Consider the following 22962-nt stretch of genomic DNA (forward strand, 5'->3'; position numbering starts at 1 on the left):
GGCGGAGGCGAGCGCATGCGCGCGGTGTCTTCAGCGCGTCCGGGCTGGAGACTGCGCCCCCCTCTGCACCTCCGCCCGAAGCTGCCGAAGCACCTCGGTGCGTTGCACCTCCAGAGGCCAGGGCTGGCTATCTGTGCTGCTCAGCCCCGCACCCCACCCGGTGGGCGGCTGTGGCCACGCACGCCAGGGATCTGCACTGCCCCCCTCCAATTGCATTGACCGCCCTCGCCCCTCACTGCCGCCGGCGGCTCGGGCTCACTGGACACTGGCGAGCAGCGGTGCACTGGTACCCTGGGCGCTGCAGACGGCCCTCCCCCCTCCCCGTGGAGTCGGGAGTAGTGCAGTCGCCCGCCGTCTGGCAGCGGAGCTGGGTCCCGCGTCCAGCCCTCCGGCCTTTGCTTAGGGCCCCTGATCCGCAAAGAGGAGCGGTCTTACCGAGGCCGGCCCGGCCCAGCCCGGCGGTGAGATGAGCTTCTTCGGCTTCGGGCAGAGCGTGGAGGTGGAAATCTTGCTGAATGATGCGGAGAGTAGGAAGCGGGCCGAGCACAAGACGGAGGATGGGAAGAAGGAGAAATATTTCCTCTTCTACGACGGAGAGACGGTCTCCGGGAAGGTGAGCCTCGCACTCAAGAACCCCAACAAGCGGCTGGAGCACCAGGGCATCAAGATCGAGTTCATCGGGCAGATCGGTGAGTGGGCACCCGGGCCTTCCTCACCGGCCGCGTACGCCGGCCCAGAGCGCCGACTTGGAGGCGGGGGGAGCGGGGTGGTTCGGGGCCCAGCTCCGATGAGGCCTGTGGGAGTCTCTTGTCCACTGCAGTCTGAGGCCCGCCCGCCGGCGACAGCCCCTGCGTTGCCGGCTTCCCTGCCAAAAGTGACAGCGCACCGCGAGGGCGGTGGGGGTGGCTGAGGAAGACAGGGAGCCTCCCCGCCGAGAGCCTCATTGTTGTGGGTACCTTGCCCTGAGATACTCTAGTTGTCCCTTCAAACTGCCGCTCAGCTTTGCTTCCTGCCTCCAGGATTTCCGAGTGAGACGCTCTCCTGCCATAGCCTGCAGGTGGGTTTGTTAGGGGGATACCTTGATCCAGTACTGCTTTTACCATTGTCTGGACATCCACAGCTGTCAGATCCAAGTTAAGTTGGTCCTCTGTGCCTCACTAAGTTCACTCCCATCCACCCGCTTTTCCTTTTAGATGTGGAGATGGAGAGGGCTCCCCACCCTTCTCCTGTCTCACCGTAGCTCTGATCCCCTCTGTTAGAGATAGAAAAAAGTTATCTCAAAGCTAAGGAAGGGTGTTTTGAGAAAACAGCTCTGCAGTCTTCAGTCTTTCTGTCTACTTAGCTAGTGTTTCTAAGATTTATTAGAATGCTAGTTTTCAGTTGACGAATTTTCTTCTTACAAAGAAATGATCCTTCTAAGTCCAAAATTAAATGATCGGGGCGCCTGGGTGGCTCAGTCGGTTAAGTGACCAACATTGGCTCAGGTCATGATCTCATGGTTCACGAGTTTAACCCCAGCATCAGACTCTGGTTGCTAACAGCTCAGAGCCTGGAGCCCGCTTCAATTCTGTCTCCCTCTCTCTCTGCCCCTTCCCCACTCGTTCTCTGTTTCTCTCTCCTTCAAAAAAAAAAAAAAAAAAAAAAAAAAAAAGATCATAATTTCTCGATGCTCTAACAGTCTTCAACCATGATTATTAATAATTAAAACTAGACTTTAAAAGGCGGTAACAATATAGAAGATTTGGGAGCTGCCAGTGAAGGTGGGGTTGTCTCTAATGCTAAGACTATTTGAAGTCTTGTGTTTTTAAAAACTCTCAGGTACTTCTGAAATGCATGGTCTGTGTCATTAGGTCAGGAGTAGATTCACAGCAAATACTCCTGTGGGCTGAAAAAAACTTCTATCAAAGGGTTCATACCCTATAACACACTCTGCATGTATAACCCTGTTCTTAAGGACTTCCTGAGAAAGCTCGTCAAATACTTTCTCTCACATCCTGAGAGTTCAACAAAGAATCTGTTCTCCCTGTTTTACAGAGGCAGAAAACACTGGCACAGTAGGAGGAATCCTAAGAAAAAGAGTCTATGTGGATAGTGCTCTGGCTGAAGTATTTGCCTCTGGTATTTAAGAAAATGAAATCAGGTCAAATACTGTCTCTTTACATAGGAAACTTTTTTGTTATTTTAAATCCAGAATATGAGTGGCCTTTTATGTAGCTGAAGGGGGCTTGAGAGTGAATTTTATACCCTTTGTTTTCCTGCCTCTAGCTTGGATAGTGTTTCTCAACAGTAGTACTGTTGACATTTTGGGCCTGATAATTCTTTGTTGTCACATGACATTTAGCAGGATATTTACCCTGGCTTCAACCCACCAGATACCAGAAACACCCCTAAAAGGCACCCACAGAGATGTCTTGAGATATTGCCTTATGTCCCGTGGAGAGTAAAAAGCACACCTAGTAAAGGACCACTAGGTATATAGGGTGAATCCAAAGCATTTTATGCTAAGCATATTGTATGAGATAGTTGAGAAGTCCTTGCCTACTGAGCATCTGTATTTTCAAGTAGTTTTAAAGCTACTGCATGGATTCTTTGGCTCTGTAATACAAGTGTAAACAGGCACACTCTGTGTCTTATACCATCACTACAGGTGATGATACCTCATCAATACGTGAAAGATGATCAGAATGTCCCCCACCCAGCAGTGTGACATGAGCTGTTCTTGGGGAACGGGGACAAGGCCTCCCTCTAGTTCAAGTGAAAGGAAGTTGCAGAAGCTGCTTGCTGGGCCTGCCCTGCCTGGTGTTTTGTCTAACTCCTTGAATCCCAGGACAGCAGCCCTGCCAGGTTTTCTACCAACCTTTTATCTTTCCTTGATAACTCTTCCCAAGCCTCTGAGCACTGTGGGCAGTGTTAACCCTGTGACTTTGAGGAAGCTGTGTCCCTCTCTGGGCCTCAGCTTTCTCACCTGTAAGGCAGCAATAACAGTCAGCTTGTGAGAATAATGTTGAGCTGTCAAGGGATTCTTCTTCAGGCAGAGTATGATCTATTTTTGTTGACAGTCTACTGACCTCAGGGCACCAGAGCGAGGCTAGTGAGTAACTTTGCCGAGGTTGTGGTCCCGTGGTTTTCTCCTTCATTGCATCTTTGACTATGAATGAACTGGGTGGAGCTTTGGTGGAGTTCCTTGGTCTGGCTCTATGAGTGACATACAGTATAGATTTTACTGTACTGGAGTAAGAAAGTTGATATCATTGTGCTCTGTTCACCTTCCTTGTTGATTTCCATTTTAATTCAAAAGCATTCTTGTAAACCATAGTCTCTTGGGTTTGTTTCTTTCTTTTTTCCTTCTCTCCTTCCTTTCTTACAGGGAACAGTTCCACAGCTTGAAAATCAAGTGCTTTACATAATTAACCTTTTTATCTTTATGATTAATTTCTTTTTTCTCCTGATGAAAATATATTTGTCCCACCTGTGTATTCATTTGAATGACAGCCTGGTACATGATTAAGGGTCAAGCAGACAGTGTGACTTAAATTAGATGGGGCTCAGTTTATAATAGCATAGTCTTTGCTAGGGTCTTGTGAAGACCAGAGATAATATACGTGATGTGCAGGTCTTGGCACACATCATAGGTACGCAGTAAAAGGGAGTTAAGATGATCATTGTCATTTTCTCTTGACTCATCAAGAAGTTTCCAGGCACTAGACCTTTAACACATGTCACCTTGCAGTCACCCTGATTTCTGTGCAGACCATCCATAAGAAATGTTTGGACCAGGTTTGCGTCCCCTTTGGTCTGCTTGTTTGTCTCCCCCCCATTGCCTTCCACTGTTTTCCGAAAGGTGTGTTAGTGCAAGTAAAAACCTATGAGAGGGACTCTACACAGAGTCTTTGTTGAGACAGTTATTTGGCCTTCTGTTGCATTGGACCTCTTTGGACCCCATTCCTCATAGTTGCCCAGACCCTACTTAGAAAAGCTGCTATCTCAGTCTTGATTTTGGAGGTCCTACCTCCAAAAGGAAGAGGGTAACTTTTGTTTCTTGTCCCTTCTCTATAACTTGCTCTGGCAGTCTCATCCGCACTCGTATATTCTGATGATTCCCAACCTCTTTCTTTGTCCTGACCTGAACTCTACTGAGTTCCATGCCTGTGTTTCCGACTGCCTGCTAGGCACTGCCACCTGGATACCTCATAGGTCCCTCTGAAACACATCCAAAACAAAACCCCTTTCTTTCTGTGCTCCAGCCTCAGCCCTGCTTCTTGTCCTGTTTGCTCCACTGTGACCTATGTCACCTGTGTCCATTCAGCCTCAAAAATCTGGAAGCCATCTTAGACTAACTCCTCCCACATGCCCAGCTGGTATTCCAACAACTCTCTGATACGTCCCTATTCTGTGGTTCCTCTCCATGCCAATGCTACTGCCTTTTGTAACTCTTTTGACAGCCCCCTCCTAACTGGCCTTCCTGCCTTTGCCTTCCTCATCTTTCAGTTCATTCTTGTCTTTTAGTTCAGTAAGAATGAACTTTCTAAAAGGCAGTTCTGACATTGTCAGTCCCCTCCTTAAAATTCTGCTCATCAACTTTCTATTGGTTGAAGGGCAAAAGTGTACCCAGCTCCTTCCTGAGTGGCCCTGCCTTTCTGTCCAGGCTCATCTCTCCCTTACCTTTCATCCTCACCCTTGTAACTTCCTTAAAATATGTTTCTTTTAGAATCTTGGCATCTTCCCTTTGTGAACATCTTTCTGCAAGGTATGACCTTCTTCCCAGGCTCATACTCATTCCGAAAGCCCCCAGCAAACAGGATATCCAGATGACTTAAGCCTTTCTTCCACTGTTCTTCTACAGGCCTTCCTCACTGAAAACCAGTGCGGTAGCTAATCTCTAGTCTCAGTGGCTAGCACAAAGTAGGTGCTCAATAAATAATTGCTAATGGTACATGGTCAGATCTAGGAATCAAAGGCTGTGGTCCAGATTTTTTTCTTCCAACTCCTCCTAGATAAACCAGAGTTACTTGAATGAAGGAAAGGGAGAGTGCAGATTTGCTTTGCTGCTTACTGTTAGGAGACAGGGTTTCCTGCTGGTGCTGGTGGCTGAGGCATTGGTGAGCTAGGTGTGGCCCTTACTCCAGGCCACTGAGAACTAAGATGACTTACCCACTGACAGTCACCCATGCACAGCATCTTCACTGAGGGAACTAGGTACAGAAACATTAAAGCGGGTGTCAGTTTGCTTGCTTTTGCATGTTTCTTTGATCAAATTTTCTTATTCCAAGTTGAGGCAGGTTTCTCCCTGAGTATAAGAAAATACGAGTTGTGATCCACTCAGTCCTACACCAACTGCTTGGATGTTGCACTTTGAATGGTGCCCCCTGAGAGTATAAGAAGGTCTTATTTATTCACCTGTGTTGTATATGTTTTCTGTTACTTTCAGTAAGTTTTTGAGACATATTGGGTTTCTTCTTGCACCTAGTATACTTTTTCCAGTGGCTTGGTCTGTTGTAACAAAACCAACAAATGTGTGGTGAAGGCATCTCCCATGTCACTGTGACAGCTAATGGCCTACTTTTTTTTTTTTTTATGTTATGAAACATTTATTTATTTATTTATTTATTTTAATGTGAAATTTATTGTCAAATTGGTTTCCATACAACACCCAGTGCTCCTCCCAACAGGTGCCCTCCATTTTTAGAAGAATGCAGTGTGGTATATAAGGAGCATAGAGGGAAGTTTTTTAATTGTTAAGAGAGACCATTTTTTCCGCTGCACTCATTTGGGGGGACTCTAACGCAGGACATAAGGCAGAGCTGGACCACCTTGGAGACTAATGGGGTTAAATAAACCAAAGGTAACTAGAAGGTCAAAATTACAAGGGAGAACAGACATGATTACTCCTGTCTTCCAAAGCCAAATAAACAATATTTGGATTTTTTAAAAAAGTTTTTAAAATTAATGCCACTGGATGGATCTGAACCCATCAGTACTAGTCAAGTGTATACTTCTAAAAACTCCAGAGGCTTTCTGTATTTTTATTCATTAACCCATGAAAAGCTAAGTAAAAGGCAATTGAGATTAAATGGATTGATTCTAGCCTAGTAGTGAGTTGTTGCAGGGCTTAGAGAGCCCTGGAGAGCTGTATCTTGCTGGGGATGGGGAGCCTGGGGCTGTTACTGTTCCAGTGTCTGGGAGATCTGGGTGGGTGTGGCCAGCGTGAATCTTGACTGGATTGCCAGTCAGCAAACAGTGGCTGGGAAAATCAGGATGAAGACAAGGCTCTTTGGAAGTCTTTTTGCCCTTGCTGACTTAACTTTCTTCTAAGACCTGCGTGAAGCTTGGACCAGACGTGGTTCCAGCCCTGTAGCAGGTCTCAGGTCATCTCTAATGGTGACCCTGTGATGCAAAGCTGGCTCAATTTCCTTCCAAAGTGGCAAATTCACTCCTTATCCGTTGGTGGCAAGTTTCATCATGAAAACATCCCAACTACAAAAGTTACTTCCTCCTATTGGACTGAGAAAGACAATCAAGACAGGGAAGTTACCACAACAAAAAACATGGCCAGTTCCTACTTATAGCTTGAGATGGCTTGTTGCTGAGGGCTTTGGAGTTTGGAGAGAACTAGAGATGAATTGTCACTGCATCTTTGAAATAGATACAGGCCATTTATAGTCTCTTGATAGCCTAAACCTCTTGCTAAAACAGCATTGGGATTTCTGTTCTAATTTATGTGAGAGAAAACCAGACTTTGTGGCAAATAGTGAAGTATGGCTGCTATTTCTGCCCCTTTGCACCACAATGTTTGCAAAAGCATTGCAAATGGCTTATAAATTATAAATTAAAAAGTACAGTCCAGCCCCACTCAGACTACACACTGGCCACTGTTCCATGACAATTAATGTAGGAGCTAGTATTAACATGTGTCCAGGGAGAAAAGCACTAAGGAGAATGTGACACTATGCAGGGAAAGACCTCTCTTACCAAAGGTGGCCACAGCCAGGTGCCCTTGCTGGGTCAGGCAGAATGTTGCTAGGATCCCCAGATGCTGGCAGTCTGCATGTTCTCTGAACGCTCTCAGGTCCTTCTCTTTTCTGTTTCTCATGTTGCCTTTGGGCTCTGTGATCACAGTTGTCTATTTTTCCATCCTTCTCTTTCCATCCTTTTCTTGACTCTGGGATTTCTCATTTAAAGATCATGGATACTAGGGCTCTGCCTTGCCTGCTTCTGTACCCTGAAACTATGGGCAGAGTCCAGTGCTTGGGAGCTAAGACACCAGGTCCCCCAGTTAAGGGGTCAGTTCCCACGTAGGCTCCAGGACCATCAACAAGGACTTGTATAGCAGCAGATCCAGGAGAGTAAGTGAAGGAGCCCTTGTCACCGAGGCTCTTCCCACCTACTCACTGCACTTCCTTGCATTTATTGGCGGGGGGGCGGGGGGGGGGGGGCGGCACAGTTCTTGGATTTTAAAACTAGCAATGGATTGCTCACCTTTCCCTGTCCTTTCCCTTATTATTTGTAAGTGTCATCTCCCATTTAGTGACTTTGTGGAGTATTACTCACCACCCAGAATGCTACTTGCTACTGATTCCATTTAGTGTTTGGAAGAGAGAATGGATTGTTTGTAATATAAAGTGGATCAAAGTGTAACTACATAGGAAGTCAGCAGCAAGATGTAATCACAGAATACAATGTAAATTAATACAGAAGTGGCACTAGTTTGGGATTAACCATGCTGCTGCCACCTTCCTGAGTTGCATAAATCTTAATGACAGAGCCCACTTTGCTTTAGAATGCTTCCTTGTCTGGGCGGTGGGTGGGGGAGGGGTGGAAGCCTTCTCATGGAATAGGTTTGTCAGAACCAGCTCCTCGGGCAGCAAGGGGTTGATTTTGCACTCAGACTGAAAGCACTGCTTGAAGCCATTTTCTCTTTCTGGGCATGGTTCTCCCCTGGGGCAGGGCTGGACACTGCATTTCTTGGGCCCAAAGTTTCAGTCCTGATCAGGGCTTACATCTTGTGCTGTCTGAGGCTGACCTGAGCAAATGCATCTCTGCCCCACTGCCCTGATGCTCTGGTTCTGAGAGAGATTACCTGCTGTGCTCTGGAGATATGGGAGCTGGTTTGGTAGGCGGTTGTCCCAGACACTCCCCTCCATGGACCTGTTTCTTTATCCCCAAGCAGCCAATAGCAGAAGGAGTGAGTGTACTCTACCTGACCATGTTCCCAGTTGGTCTACCCTATCAGAGTTTGCAGCCTCACATAGGACCGGAGCCCAAAAATGCTTGAGATGTGGTACCTTGACTGTAATGTGGCCATGTATATTCATAGTCAGTATTAAGTGTCCCCTCTGCACAGCCACGTACTGAGGAGGTGCCAGGAACCTGGGGATATAGGCCTTATCTCTAAAGACCATGCATATAGAGTATCCTCAAATAGCAAAGTACAAATAGGTACAAAATAATATAGGATAAATTGATAACATGAACTTAGAATTAAGACTCGAATGCCAGAACTATTTCTAGAGGAGGATGAATTTAGAGCAGTGCTGCTTCTCAAAGTGTGGTCCCTGGAGGACCAGCAGTACTAGCATCCCCTGAGGGCTTGTTAGAAATGCAGATTCTTGGGCCTCACCCCAGACACTAGAAGTGAGTCTGAGCAATCTGGTTTTAACAAACTCTCTAAGTGATTTTGGCACTCCCTGAAGTAGAGGAACCCCTGATTAAGATGGAGGGAATAACATTAAAACTTCTGCATCAAATTGGCCACATGGATTCCCTTGAGGGATAGTAGCAGCCAGCAGCTAATATGTTTTGAGTGTTTACTATCTATTGGGTACTATTCTGAGTCCTTTACCTGCATTACTTCCTCTAATTCTTATAGAACCTTACGAAGTGGGTTATGTTATTACTCCCATTGTACCAGGTCATAAAAACAGATTCATTCTAGCAGGAGATCTCTAATCTCAGCTTTGCAGCCAACTCTGCAATTCTAAGCCAATCATTTAACCATGCTATGTCTCAGTTTCCTTCTCTGTTAAATGGGTGACAAGGCCTGTCCTAGATACTTCAGAAGATTATTACAAGGAAGATAGGATTAAATAACTATGAATATGCTTTCAAAAGTTAGAAATAGTTTTAGAAATGTTTTTAAAACAGTGTGGTGTTTTTGTTACCGGTTCCCCTGATATATCTCTTAAAGTACCAGCCTGATGTGCTAGAGCAGGGTTATATTGGGTTTTTACTGTGCCACAGAATTTCTCTATATAAAACCGAGTGTTTGGAAAGTGGGGAGGGAAGGAGACCAGTATATGGAGAATGCAGTGCAAGAGCGGGATTAGGAAAAGAAAAGGAGTCAAAAACAAGGCTGGGGGAAGTTTGTTTTGGAGAGAGGTCTCTCAGAAGCGGGGGTCCTGCAGCCTGGGATCCCCCTTGTTAAGCCCTGTGTAGCTTGGGGTCCGGTTGTAGAGGCTGACGCTCTCTCTCCAGAGCTCTACTACGACCGTGGGAACCACCATGAGTTTGTGTCCCTGGTGAAGGATTTGGCCCGGCCCGGAGAAATTAGCCAATCACAGGCCTTCGACTTTGAATTCACCCACGTGGAGAAGCCCTATGAGTCATACACAGGCCAGAATGTGAAGCTCCGGTAAGTTGTAAAGTTGTGTCTGCTGTTTCCCCACCTTGTCCCTGCTGTTTCCCCACCTCACCTCTGAAGCTGTCTACATTTGAGTCTTTTTATATAGGTATTGAGAAGGAAGAGAACTGAGAGCAGTGGCATGCTGGTAAATGTTTAACAATGGACTCTCTGGGAGGAGAAGTCCTAGTTTATAGCATTTGTCAGTTTCTGTCATGTAAATATTCCTACCGTGGCCAATTTTAAGCTCCCAACCTGAGGTGCCTGATTACAGAGTTGGGGAGAGATGTACGGTAATCACCTTTACATAGCATTACTGTCAGACACTAGATGTTAATTCCCCTAAGAGCAGACAAAATCGGTAAACTGTAGCAAGATTATTAAGAAACAATGAGTTTTGAGTATGTATTACCTTTGTTTTTAATAGAATCCATTTAAGTTTAGATAATTTAGGTTTTTTTAATTTATGTTTATTTTTGAGAGAGAGGGAGAGGGAGAGGGAGAGAGAGGGAGGGAGGGAGGGAAGAGCAAAGAGAGAGGGAGACACAGAATCCAAAGCAGGCTCCAGGCTCTGAGCTGTCAGCACAGAGCCCAATATGGGGCTCAAACTCACAGACCACAAGATCATGACCTGAGCCGAGTCAGATGCCCAATTGACTGAGCCACCCAGGCACCCCAAGTTTAGATAATGTTTAAAAATTGCTATGTCTAACAACCAGTTTATAAAATTCCTGAAAACTGAATAGTCAGCTTTCATACACTGGGATGAGCTGTATCCCAGCACACCATGGGCTGCACATCAGGACCTGCGAATCCTCGGTCCAGCTCTGCCACACAGCAGCAGTGGGATTCTGAGCTCTTGCTTGAAAAGTAGGTAATAGATTTGGATTCTAGTTCTAGGTCTGTCCTCCACCTTTTGGGGTGACGGGAGAATAAAACATAATACAGATTTTCAAAAAATTTAATAAACACAATTTAAGTACATGGGACTGTTTTTATTCTTCTGGTTTCTGAGGATAGGGACTGATTCCAGGGGCCTCTTGGGTAAAAAAAAAAAAAAAAATCCAGGGGGTGCCTGGGTGGCTCAGTTGGTTAAGCATCTAACTTCAGCTCAGGTCATGATCTCATGGTCCGTGGGTTTGAGCCCCACATTGGGGCTCTGTGCTGACAGCTCAGAGCTTGGAGCCTGTTTCAGATTCTGTGTCTCCCTTTCTCTCTGCCCCTCTCCTGCTCACCCTCTGTCTCTCTCTCTCTCTCTTTCTCAAAAATAAACATTAAAAAAAATTAAAAAAAAAATTTAAAAATCCAGAGCAGCTCTAGATTCTTGGATGTAACTTGAGATTATGTGAAGTTACTGGGACAAAGCCAACTTCCTCCATCACTCTGGACACCTGGCTCCAGGTTTAATGCCACCTTAAGATCAGCTCATCTTTATCACCTCAAGGCCTGGTTTTCGGATGGTGCGGACTACAGGAAGACCTTTCCTCTCCTTCTGTCTCCCTGGTCTCCCCTCTTCCGTCAGAAGAGTGATTGTAGGCTCTTCTTTTTCAATCTTTGCAGAGAGGTCTAAACACTGACGTTACCCAAACTAAAGACAGTGTTTCCTAATTGCATTCAGAAAAGGCTACAACAGGGAGGACTGTCTAGTTGTCACCTAAACTTGCCTGTGGGACTTACTATTATTTAATTTAATATTTTCAGTGGATTGCTCTTAAATGTTTTTAAGTCAGAAATAAAGATGTTGAAAAGAATAGTGATACTTCAGAATATGAAAAATAGGATTACCATATGATCCAGGAATTCCATTCATGGGTACACACCCAAAAGAAGTGAAAGCAAGGGCTCAAACATCAGTGTACACCCACACTCATAGGAGATTGTTCACAATAGCCAGGTGGACCAACGTAAGTTCCATCAGCAGATAAATGGATACACATACAGTGGAATATTATTCAGCTCTAAAAAAGGAAGAAAATCCTGTCATATGCTACATGGATGAACCTTGAAAACCTTATGCTAAGTGAAATCAGCCAGCATAAAAAGACAAATACTGTATGATTTCACAACAATGTGAATGTGCTTAATGCCACTGAAGTATGATTAAAATGTTAAATTTTGTTGTATATATTGTAGGGGAGGAAAAGGGTTTTTTCCCTTTGTCAATCTTAGGTCGACTGGCTAAGGCTCTGCAAATCAGACTGACAGAAGATAGGCTAGCAAGAGAAAGGCAGACCAGTTGATTCACATGTGCATTGTGCATACACACAGCGATTGGTCATGAAATGGAGTCGTTAGAAGTCGGAGCTTACATGAGCATCTTAACAGAATAATAATTTCACAGAGAAATGACGAAACAAAGGAAAGGGGCTTTGAGCTTTTAGGGGCAACAAATTCTGGGAAGGTAAATATATGGGGGAAACAAATGGAAAGTAAGAGTTTGTTTAGTAAGATTTGTTATGTAGATTTCTCTAGTGCAGTCGCTGGGCTGATAACAGTTGTCTCTGATGATTAAGAATGTTCTGCTCTTCCTCCTAGAGAGTGGGGAGGGCAGAGAGTTTTTCTTGTGTCTGCTTCTTGTTGCTCTATATAATCCTTATACCAGAGTGGCATATTTTGGAGTGGCATACTCTAAATCCCTTCTGTATTTTACCACACACATGCACACACAAAATGAATAAAAGAGAAAAAAGTGTTGCTGTCCAATTAGATGAAGACTTCAGGATTCATGTTGAGAGAGGAGGTCAAGAAGAGAAAATTAGTTGAGGGCAGTTTATAAATTTCAGTTCCAGATTAAGGGCTTTTATCTTATCAGGCAGAGGGAAAACATGAAAAGATCATTCTGGACTTCTCTTTCTTTATATTTGGTTGAGGGAGTGGTTCTTTTGGACAATTAGTTAGTCAACCCACACTATTTGATGAATGGGTGGAGTGCAGAGACAAAATTGTTAGAAGGCTAGTATGAGGTCCTTCCTAAGCATCTTACCTTAGTAGACACAATGGGACCAGGCAGAAAATGAGGAATTTAATAGATATCAATAGAATTGACCAGTGAGTGGAGATGCAAACATATGGCTATCAGGAAGAAGAGATGATTTATATTTTAAATGATTCATCCAATTTTAAAGCCTGCAGCACTGGCAGAATGTGTGAAAGTTCACTAGACAGTTGGAAATGCAAGCCTGGCACTCAGGACAGAGAAATGCACTGTTGGGAGTCCTCTGCTCAGGGGTAAAAGCTGGTACATTTTTCAAGAAGGAGAGCTGAGGGAGAAGAGCCCAGGCAGGATCTATTGGGGCATTTGGTGGGGGGATAAGAGGGTGGGGCGGGGAGAGAAGCAGGGTAAAGCCCTCTTGTGGAACTATAGAAAGAGCATTTCAAGGAAGAGGAGGAAGTATTATACACTCCAGTGTAGAAACAAGCTAAAAGAAAAGATCGCTGGATTTAGAAACTAGGGGGCCATGTGTTACCTTCAGGAGGGCAGTTTCTGGTGGTGGAGACAGAAGCCAGGGGTGAGTAGTAGTGACTGGAAAGAAGCTGCAGTAGTTAGAACAGGACCCCTCAGTGACAGCTGTTCCAGAACGGTCAAGAGTGTAAGACCTGGAATGTTGGGGGATTGATGAGTTTGGGACTTTGTATAAACTCAAAGAAGGAGGACTTTATTGGAGAGAGATTCAATATGTTGAGAAAATTGGAAAACTTGAAGAGTGAAAATACCAGACAGTGGTTCTCTACCAAGGTTCCTGTATTAGAATCACCTGGGTGGTTTTAAAAAATGTTGATGCCTATGTCCCTCTGCAGAGCAGTTACATGTCAGCTCTGCCTGGGCATCAGGATTTTGGAAGCTGCTCCCCCACCAGGGTGATTATAATGTGCACCCAGAGTGAAAGTCATTCTGCCTGATGGAGGAGGAGAAAGGTCTTGAGAGACCCAGGTGCCGTTGGAAGGAGGAAAGAATGGGCAAAGATACAGATGCACATTTAAGCCCTAAGTTAGAAACAGCACAAAGCAGAGAAGGGAGACAATTAGAAATCTTGACTTGGAAGGCCTTCCTCTTAGTAGAGTAAAAGCTGTGAATCCCACAGAGAGGGGGAAAGGAGGCTTGAAAGCCTGAACAATTAGAAAAGGGTTAGGGACAAATAAGTCTTGGGGAATGTGGCAGAAGTTACTGAGATGAATAAAAGGATTGCCAAGCATCAGTCAGGGCCACACAGAGGAGAGTAGCCTAAATGTGCAGTCGATCTGGTTAGCAGCTTTCTCCAGGAACAGTTGACAGTGATGCAGATTATCTAAGTTTTATTTAGAAGAAGATATTAAAAGGGTATTCCTCCATTCACTGGGTATTAGCACAAAGTAAGTCCAGGGGACACGGCTGCACTAGGGTGGCTGACTGGAGAGGTCAGGCTTGGCTTACTAAGCCCTTCAGGGGCCGTGTCTCTCTGTTCTTCCCTACTTGTCTCCTACTGCAGCAACACCTCCCCAAGGATCCACAGTTCGGCCAGAGACTGTCTTTGTTCAGGACCTCTCCCACCTCTGCTGCTTTACTTTTAAGGTCTGCTCTGCCTGAGTGCCCTTTTCTCTCTCTCTAGCACTTGATTCCTCTATCTGATTTAGCACTTGCTCTGTGTTCTAATTTTTCTGTTTGTTGACCCACCCTCCCCTGTGGACCGTGAGCTTCCCATGAGACTATATCTTATTCATCCTGTGCCAAACAATAAACGTTTGCTGAATGAAGAGCTGACTTACTTTCTCCATTCCCTATTTCTCCCATTTAACTCGAGGGACTTGGAAAATGCTTATTGATTGAATATTGTTAAGTAAACAGGCATGCAAATAGAAGAGTGTAAGACAAATCCCTGTGCCTGAAGAGCCACGAGTTAGTTGAAGAAGTAAAACCCATACACAAATATACATGGTAGGCAGTAGTAAGGAGCATGAAAGGCATAGGATAACTTGCTATAGGCATATAAAACAGAAACCATTTTTATTTAGGGCAGTGTTCTCAGCTCAGAGGATGGGCTTGAAAAGGGATTTGAGGGAAGGTCTTTGAACTCCCTGGAGCTACAGTTACAAAATTTCATGTTATAAGTGCATGTTAATTTTTGTTTGTTTTGTTTGTTTGTTTGTTTTTCCGGGAGAAGGGTCCACTGAGGTAAATTCTCAAAGGAATACAAAACCCCAAAGGTGAACCACCGTAAGGGCTTTTCTCCAGTGGCCCTGTTTGGTGAGTAAATAAAGGCAGCATCTAGAAACCAGAAGTGTTCACCATACGTCTATCTCCTATAGGTATTTCCTTCGAGCCACCATCAGCCGCCGTCTCAATGATGTTGTCAAAGAGATGGACATTGTAGTTCATACACTCAGCACATATCCAGAGCTGAACTCTTCCATCAAGATGGAGGTTGGGATTGAGGACTGCCTGCACATTGAGTTTGAGTATAATAAATCCAAGTAAGTATCTGGGGCCTCATGGTTGTGAACTATTGAGGGAGGTTAATAAGATAGTACTTAATGAGAATGCAAGCTGGTGGAGTCCTGGCCTTGGCTGGCTTGAAGTGACGTGTTCACTGACATGGTACCATAAATATATGTGCCAGGCTGGTGAAAGGTAGATAGAGTAGGAAATCAAACTTCATTCTACTTAAACTAAACTGTTTGCAATTAAAAAGGTACATTTAAGTCAAATACCCCGCATTGTCTTTCAGAGTCAAGCTAGACAAACTTTAAGGTTGTTTTGGATCCAGGTACAGCTCTTGCCTTCTACTGATGACCACGAAGCATCTCAGAATACCATTCCTGTTATCATTTGTGTGTGTCTTTACAGATCAATGTGAAGAAACCAAACACTGACCACAGTTTGTTGCTTCCTCCTGAGCTTAAATGAATTGTAGCAAAGAACACCTTTTTATAAAGGTCTTTAAATTTTAGCTGGCAACTTGGGAAGCCATGTCTATTTTAAACTGTGTTTGCTGTCTGAACATGAAACTATTTAAGCGCTTATAAATCACAAAACTTACTGACACTTCAAAAATGTACCACAGACATCTTTCTTTTCAGTATAATACATTCCTGAAAACGTTTGAAAATCAAACATGCAAAGTAAAAGTGTATTCTATTCAGAGAGAGCTAAAAAAAGAAATTAGAGTCTCTAACTAGGGTTCTCACTAGGGAGACCCTCACATCAGACCCACTGTTTTCAAGAGCAACAGGGTTGTCAGGGGGAGGCAGGGGGGTGTTGTGGAGCCAATTGGCTCTCCTGTGAAGGGAGAGGAACAGAGCTTTTTAAAAAACTAGCAACATACATGCTTCCTAGAACAGGGGTGAGGGAAAGGCATATTTTTTTCCCCTGCCCTCTGGCCTGGAATGACTTGTGACCCAGAACGGGCCCTGCTTGGCTGGTCCCACCTATGGAATGGGGTGGGGTGAGCTGGGAGGGGGTGTTGATCTGGGCCAGGCAGGGACACGTAAGGAAACAGCCTTCTTCCCCTTTCTCCTCACAGTCTCAGGGCTCTTTGAGCCTTCTGGAAACGAGCCACCAAAAGTGCATGCCCACCAGTGCTCCAGCCACCTGGTAAAAGGGGTAGTTGGCAGGCAGTGCTACCTTGTGGAGCTCAAAATAGCTGTCAGTCAGCAATATGTTCAGGACCAAGCATGGTATGTGAAAGGCACTTCAGAAAGTTTATTTCATAACATCAAGAACTGGGTGTTCAAACCTGTCCTGCCCTCTCAGCAGGCTGTGCTGTGCAAAAGCAGACAGTCTAATGGAGAGCCTAATCCCATTCTGCCATTAAGGATTGCCCTTGGGGTAAGATTAGCAGGTAACACTTTTATGCCTCAGGTTTCTCACCTGAAAACTGGAGTCCTGGATCAGGATAATGGGTTTCAAACACATACAGAAAGGATGAAGTGAAAGAAGAGCCAGGAACCAGGGTTCTATGCCCTCCAAAGGAGTGAAACTTTTATGTTTTTCACATTTTAGTGCTTCCGTGTAGGATTTCATTGAGAATAAAGGAATTTCCAGGGGCACCTGGGTAGCTCAGTTGGTTGAGAGTCCAGCTTCAGTTCAGGTCAGGATCTCAAGATTCATGGGTTCGAGCCCCATGTTGGGCTCTGTGCTGACAGCTCAGAGCCTGGAGCCTGCTTCAGATTCTGTGTCTCCCTCTCTCTCTTCCCCTCCCCCTCTCGTGCTCTATCTCTCTCTCTCTCAAAAATAAACATTAAAAAAGATTTAGAAGAAAAATGTTTAGTTTTTCAAAATTTGAAAACCCCTAGAATCTACGATCTCTCCGCATTCCTTCTAAAATGCTGGGAGTGGCCTACGTGCTGCTTTTGTAAGTGTTCTTAAGTTATCTACTGAGAGTGTCTGCAGTCTTCCCAGTTAGACTGTAAGCAGAAAGGCAGAATGAAATAGAGGGGAGAAGACAAGCCTAGAAATTAGGCACCTGGGCTTACACCCTGTGTCTGTCCCCTACTCAAATCTGGTGCAGGTTTGAACCAGGGGTTCAAGATAGGGGTTCTATCTTCTTTGAACTTTCTTTTCTTCACCTGTAATATAAGGAGGTTGAATTCTAAAGTCCCTGCCAATACTTACGTCCCATGATTCTGAGCTTCAGGTTTGAAGATTTTCCCCTCTGCCTGCATGTGTACACACAGACCACTGGTACTACAGACTGACTCAAAAGATTGAAAGGTCAGAAAGCATCGTGCAGCATGGCTGAATTCACAACAGCTCACAGAGCACACACCATGTCAACAGGGCCCAGAGAGAAGGTGCCCATGGAGCAGTACGCATGCCCTGGCCTGTCACATCCACAGCAGACGAAGCTGCTTGCTGCAGGCCACCAAGGCCCACTTCCCAAAAGACGTCTTGTGGAGTTCAGAGACAGAGAGCAAGACCTGATTCCTGTATTTGTGGGGCTGGACTCCCATACATCAGGACATTTGAGACAACACATACACAAATACACAAGGCATAAACAGAATTAAAGCACTGGGGAGATAGATCAGATGAGCATATAACATGCAGGAAAGATGTCCTGTGCTTACGTACGGAAGAATGGAAGGGATAGGGACTACTGTGATTCAAGTAAAGAGCATAGTGGGAAATCATTCTGCAGTGGCAGTTGTGGTGAAAATATGAGTGAGTGTGCACCATGACTCCCCATCTTTAGCCAGCCTGCATGGCGGCGCCCCTGTCCTAAAACCCAGAAGGCCTGGAAATGTGCACAGGTCAGCTGCTGTACACACATCTTGTTTTCTGTGCTTTCTCTTCCCCAGATACCACTTGAAAGATGTCATTGTAGGGAAGATCTACTTCCTGTTGGTGAGAATCAAAATCAAGCACATGGAGATAGATATCATCAAGCGGGAAACGACGGGCACAGGCCCCAATGTGTACCATGAAAACGACACGATAGCCAAGTATGAGATCATGGATGGGGCGCCCGTGAGAGGTGAGCATCTTCGCCCCCAAGCCCACAGCCACCTCCCCTGTTCTCCCAGGCCCAGCATGGAATTATGGAGGGGCCTGGGGTGGTTATACTGCTAAAGTAAGATTGCCTGTTCACCTATAATTTCTCATCTCTAATTGTTTACTGTGGATCCCAATAAAGAGGAAAAGAAGGGCTGGGTATGTGGAACTCCAAGCTCCTTCTCTACCTTCACCCAGAAGAGCTCCACCTTGGCCTTGTTTACACATTGAGCTTGTACTGGAGATTTCATCTTAAGAGTTAACAAGTCTTAAAAACAACAACAACAAAAGCTTGAAAAGTACTGGTTTAGCAGATAGTTTGCACATTTTACCTACTGACATTCTTTGCTACTAGGGAGCAAGATATTAATGCAGAATAACCACTTTTGTTCCTTAGTTCTAGCTCTTGTGAAATGACTCATTCTCTGAATTCATTCACCAAGTGCACATACTCCATCCAGCACTACCAGGTGCCACAGACCACACCGGGAACGGGACAGAAACAGTGAGCCTCCGCCCCACCCACCCCAGAGCTGACATTACATCTGGAGTGAATGGAGTTGCAAGCTTTGTTATTTGGGGAGTCTGTGATTATTTGGGAGTAGCAATCATTTATGTTCTTCTGGCCCTGCAGCCATTGATGATGAAGAATATATTTTTTCATTTAGAAGTGCTTGGTGATGCCAAGGTTTTATTCAGTTTATTCCTACATGTCTTCCATGTGGAAGGAGGGGACAATGACAGCTGATTCTTGGGCATCATCATTTTAGGTCCTTGCGGGGGATAGGACTGAACTCTCCTGACTCTCTGCATGTTCCATTTTTTTCACCAGCTGTACAAGTAAACCCACTTGTCATTTCCCCTGAGAAATAAGACAAAACAGTAGATAATTAAAAGTGCATTTATATTTAGCTTAGACTACATTATAAGTTTGGCCTTTCTCAGTAGAATTACTGTCCTAATTTCATTTCTCTTAAATTAGGAAAGGCACAGTGTTAGAGCTGGAAGGGACCTAAAATATCATGTAGTCTGATTCCACAATTTTTCACATGAGAAAATTAGGGTCCAGAGAAAGCAATGGACTTACACAGAAGTCATACAACTGGTTAATGGAGAACTGGGACCAGAATGAGGATTTTCTCTTTTTCAGATCACTATACCACCCTGTTTATCCATCTTAGAGTGGGATGTGTTTTGCGGGGCATACACCATTTAGGTTGGAGGAAGGTGGCATTGAAATTGCTGACTGACATGATGAGTTAGCTGGGGCTTGGCAATCGGCCTGTTAAAACACAACAACTGGGGCGCCTGGGTGGCTCAGTCGGTTGAGCGCCGACTTCAGCTCAGGTCACGATCTCATGGTCCGTGAGTTCAAGCCCCGCATCGGGCCCCTGTGCTGACAGCCCGGAGCCTGTTTCAATTCTGTCTCCCTCTCTCTGACCTTCCCCCATTCATGCTCTGTCTCTCTCTGTCTCAAAAATAAATAAACGTTAAAAAAAAAACAAAACAAAAAAAAAAAAAAAAACCACAACAACTAGACACATTACATATAATCAAAAGATGCTTAGCAGTAGTATCCTGTGCTGTTCATACTCACTGGTCTCTATGTTGGAACAGTGAGAGAAGATGCAACAGGACCTGGAATCGAATTGCAGAGTCACGTTTTTGCTTCAGAAGATCACTGAGCCAGAGAATGCAACTTCCCAAAGGCTAGAAGCATTCCCTTGAGTGTGCCATGACACGCTCAGGTGGCGCCTCCCTTGCTGTGGGCAGAGAGTGACTTGGTGTAAGGTAGGGTGGGTCACTTTGCCCTTTGCTCTGACTTCTGCCTGGCCCTTCCAGGAGAGTCCATCCCGATCCGGCTCTTCCTGGCGGGCTATGAGCTCACCCCCACCATGCGGGACATCAACAAGAAGTTTTCCGTGCGCTATTACCTCAACCTGGTGCTGATAGACGAGGAGGAACGACGCTACTTCAAACAGCAGGTGAGGCCCAGGTACCTCCCTGAGACCCCTGGCTGCCCTAGAGCCAGCACAGAAAGGGTATCATCCCTGTGAAGATCAGGTTCCATTTCTGACAGATTAAGTGGAGTGGTATAGGGGAGAGAGACCCAGGTGCCACTTGTTGGTTCACTGAGAGGGAATCCCATGACAAGAATGAGGGTCCCTACTTGACACCTCAAGTTCGCTTTTGCAGGCCTAAGGCCAGTGACCACTCTGCCCTTCCTGCCCACACCAGAAGGAGCCCTGGGTGGTGTGGACAGTGGCTGTCTTTGGTGAGAGAGGAGCAGAGGAGGTTTTGCTAAGATTCCTGGGAGAAAGTTAGAGCCTCTGGGAACCCCACCCTCATGCCTCCCTCTCAAGATAACATGTCACCTCCTTCTCCCAATTCTGCAGGAAGTGGTGTTGTGGCGGAAGGGTGACATTGTACGGAAGAGCATGTCCCATCAGGCAGCCATCGCCTCACAGCGCTTCGAAGGCACAACCTCCCTGGGTGAGGTGCGGACCCCCAGCCAGCTGTCTGACAACAACAGCAGGCAGTAGGCCCCCAGGGCCAAGAAGCTGCTGGGCTTCCACCCAGCACCCCCGTCTACCAAACACCAGCGGCTGGGGGAGGGGAGGACGGTGTGATGTTCAACTGACCCGTTACTTGCAACCTGAAAACAAATCATGTTTTGACTTAAATTCTTTTTTTCTGAAGAACCTAAGGGGCTTGGGTTGGGAGGCAGTCTCCTTGAGATTCTGTGGCTGATGTGAGAACAGGGAGAGGTAGCATCCTGGTAGCTGGTCTCTCTGGGGAAAAGAGCCTTTTGTTGAGGCCTTCCATGGGGGGCTGCCTCACATCTTGCAGGGGAGCAAAGAGCAGGCATCCTTGGATCCTGGGTCTCTGAGCTTCCTGATACAGGAAGCATGTCCTGAGCATGTCCCTGGGATTCTGAACTGCCAGCGGGGCCAGGGGGTAGTCCTATCTTATTCTCCCCTCTGCTGTGTCTGAGGTAGTGGCCAAAGAAGCTGGTCCTTCCCCATCCTAAATGGCAGCAGGGAGACTCAAGATCGGGAAGCTACCTCTTTGGGAGTCTTGGATGTGGTGCTTTGACGTTTCCACAAGCCACCTCCTTTCTGGCCTTTCTCTCACTGCTGGGACCCAAGCACCTCCCTTCTCCATCTTCTACGGACTCTTGTCAGTAACGTCCTGGAACAGAAGCTTGTGGAAGGGCCTTTGGCTGTTGTCCCCTCACCTGTGAGAAATTCTGGGCACAGAGACACCTGGGGTTAGTGTCATGCATGGATGGCAGCAGTGTTGGATATAAGAGGCCAAGACAGAAGTATGGTGACTATGTGTGGTTGCAGTCTGCCTGTACCCCATGACTGCACTCTCCAGCCCTGAGGGCTGGGTGGCTCTAGGATACTGCTGTGTGCCACAGCAAGCCCAAATAAGGGCATGTGTTTCCTCTAAGAGATCCCGGGAAGGCCTTGATCTCTTTGCTTCCCTAAGAATGGATCCTCATCACTCCTTGCTCTCCCTTCATTTAATTTGTGGGAAGTAGGGCTTGTAAGTTTTGTTCTTACTGTCACCCATGCCCCTTCATTCTCTGAGTTTCAGGAGGGAGAGGAGAGCCTCAGCAGAAGACTCTGCTACACAACTTCAGAATAATTCTGCTTGCCAAATTATGTCTTCACCTTCACCAGTTGGCTGACCAGACTTTAGGACCATTGATGTTTTTGTTTAAAAACATACAGAAACTCTTGTGGGTATTCTTGTTACATGAAAGGAAAGGGGACCTTCCCTCTGTTGCACTGTGCTCGGGCCTATTGGAGTAAAGGTGTTGACATCCTTTTCTGCCTCATCTGGAAATGACCTATTGGCCTTCCTTCCCTTCAGGCAGACCCCATTGGCCAATAAGTCCAATATCTGTGGGTCTGAGTTCTCTATAGTTTGGAAAGCAGGGGGTTTGGTTCCTTTGTCATCTTTTAGTGTGGAAAATGGGGACTCCTCTTTTCCTCAGAAATCAGTGTAGTCGTGGGCCTCTGACTGGGCAGGGCTCATGGGTCAGGACTGAGACTGGGGGGAGAAGACACTGGGATGACACTAGAGGTTGACTGGGGACAGCAGAACCACAGAAGGTAAGGTGGCTCCCCCCCATGCTGGACCCCGAGTTCAGGTGCGACGGACAATCTCATGGGAAGAGAATCACCCATCCAGCTGCCCCTGGATTATCAAGTTTGGAGTTTAAGGATATGGGGGAGGCAGATTGTGTGCTCCTTGGCTTTTCCAGATCATGAGATTAGGCTCTGGTGTGCCTCCCATAACAGCTGGTATTCTAACTAGAAAGTTCCTCTGCCTCCCAACTGATAACCCAAATTCATTTTCCAACTTTCATAACATCTTAAACTTTTTTTTCTGGGAGAACTAGAAGATAGAATTTGCTTTTATTCTATCAGGAGCTGTGCACAAGCCAGGTCTTCTGTTTTCTCTCACTCTGCCCCCATTCTCTACTTCTCTATGCGACTGTGGAAGTGAGGGGAGGGACCGCCCCCTCCTTTAAAGGTCCCCATACCTGGGAGTGCATAGGTACTAAACCAAGCAGTGCAACTTGTAATTAAGCAGCTGCAGTGTTTACATGTTTCTTAATGTGTCGTCTTTTCAATGGCTGTATTTTAAAAAAAAAAAAAGAAGAAGAAAAAAAAGAACACTTGTTTCAATTGTCTCTCTGATTAAAGGAAGCCCCTGTGGCTTGGAGGCATTGTGCCCATGGTCCACCAGGTTCTGTGGTTTCTTCTGTCTTATACTGTCTTATACTCACACAAAAGGGGAGACAGACACCCACCCTGATCCAACATGACACCTGCCCTCTCTGTGGCTGTGGCCCCTGGCGAAC

General features: G+C 45.8%; 1 protein-coding gene across 1 annotated transcript; it reads left to right on the forward strand.

The window, feature by feature from the left end:
• The first annotated feature begins 12 nt into the window (after positions 1-12).
• Positions 13-22846, forward strand: VPS26B (VPS26, retromer complex component B). The gene is made up of 6 exons (XM_042904254.1): positions 13-689; positions 9472-9628; positions 14900-15064; positions 17891-18066; positions 19926-20068; positions 20480-22846. Exons 1-6 carry the CDS (start codon positions 467-469, stop codon positions 20624-20626), a joined length of 1011 nt encoding a protein of 336 aa, XP_042760188.1. The 5' UTR covers positions 13-466; the 3' UTR covers positions 20627-22846.
• The last annotated feature ends 116 nt before the right edge of the window (positions 22847-22962 follow it).

The sequence above is a fragment of the Panthera leo genome, chromosome D1 (assembly GCF_018350215.1).
Source record: "Panthera leo isolate Ple1 chromosome D1, P.leo_Ple1_pat1.1, whole genome shotgun sequence".
NCBI lineage: Eukaryota > Metazoa > Chordata > Mammalia > Carnivora > Felidae > Panthera > Panthera leo.

Coding starts and splice junctions, on each gene's coding strand:
- VPS26B (XM_042904254.1), top strand. CDS start 467: ATGAGCTTCTTCGGCTTCGGGCAGAGCGTGGAGGTGGAAATCTTGCTG. Junction 18,067..19,925: donor GGATGGGGCGCCCGTGAGAG/GTGAGCATCTTC, acceptor TGGCCCTTCCAG/GAGAGTCCATCCCGATCCGG. Junction 20,069..20,479: donor GACGCTACTTCAAACAGCAG/GTGAGGCCCAGG, acceptor CCAATTCTGCAG/GAAGTGGTGTTGTGGCGGAA.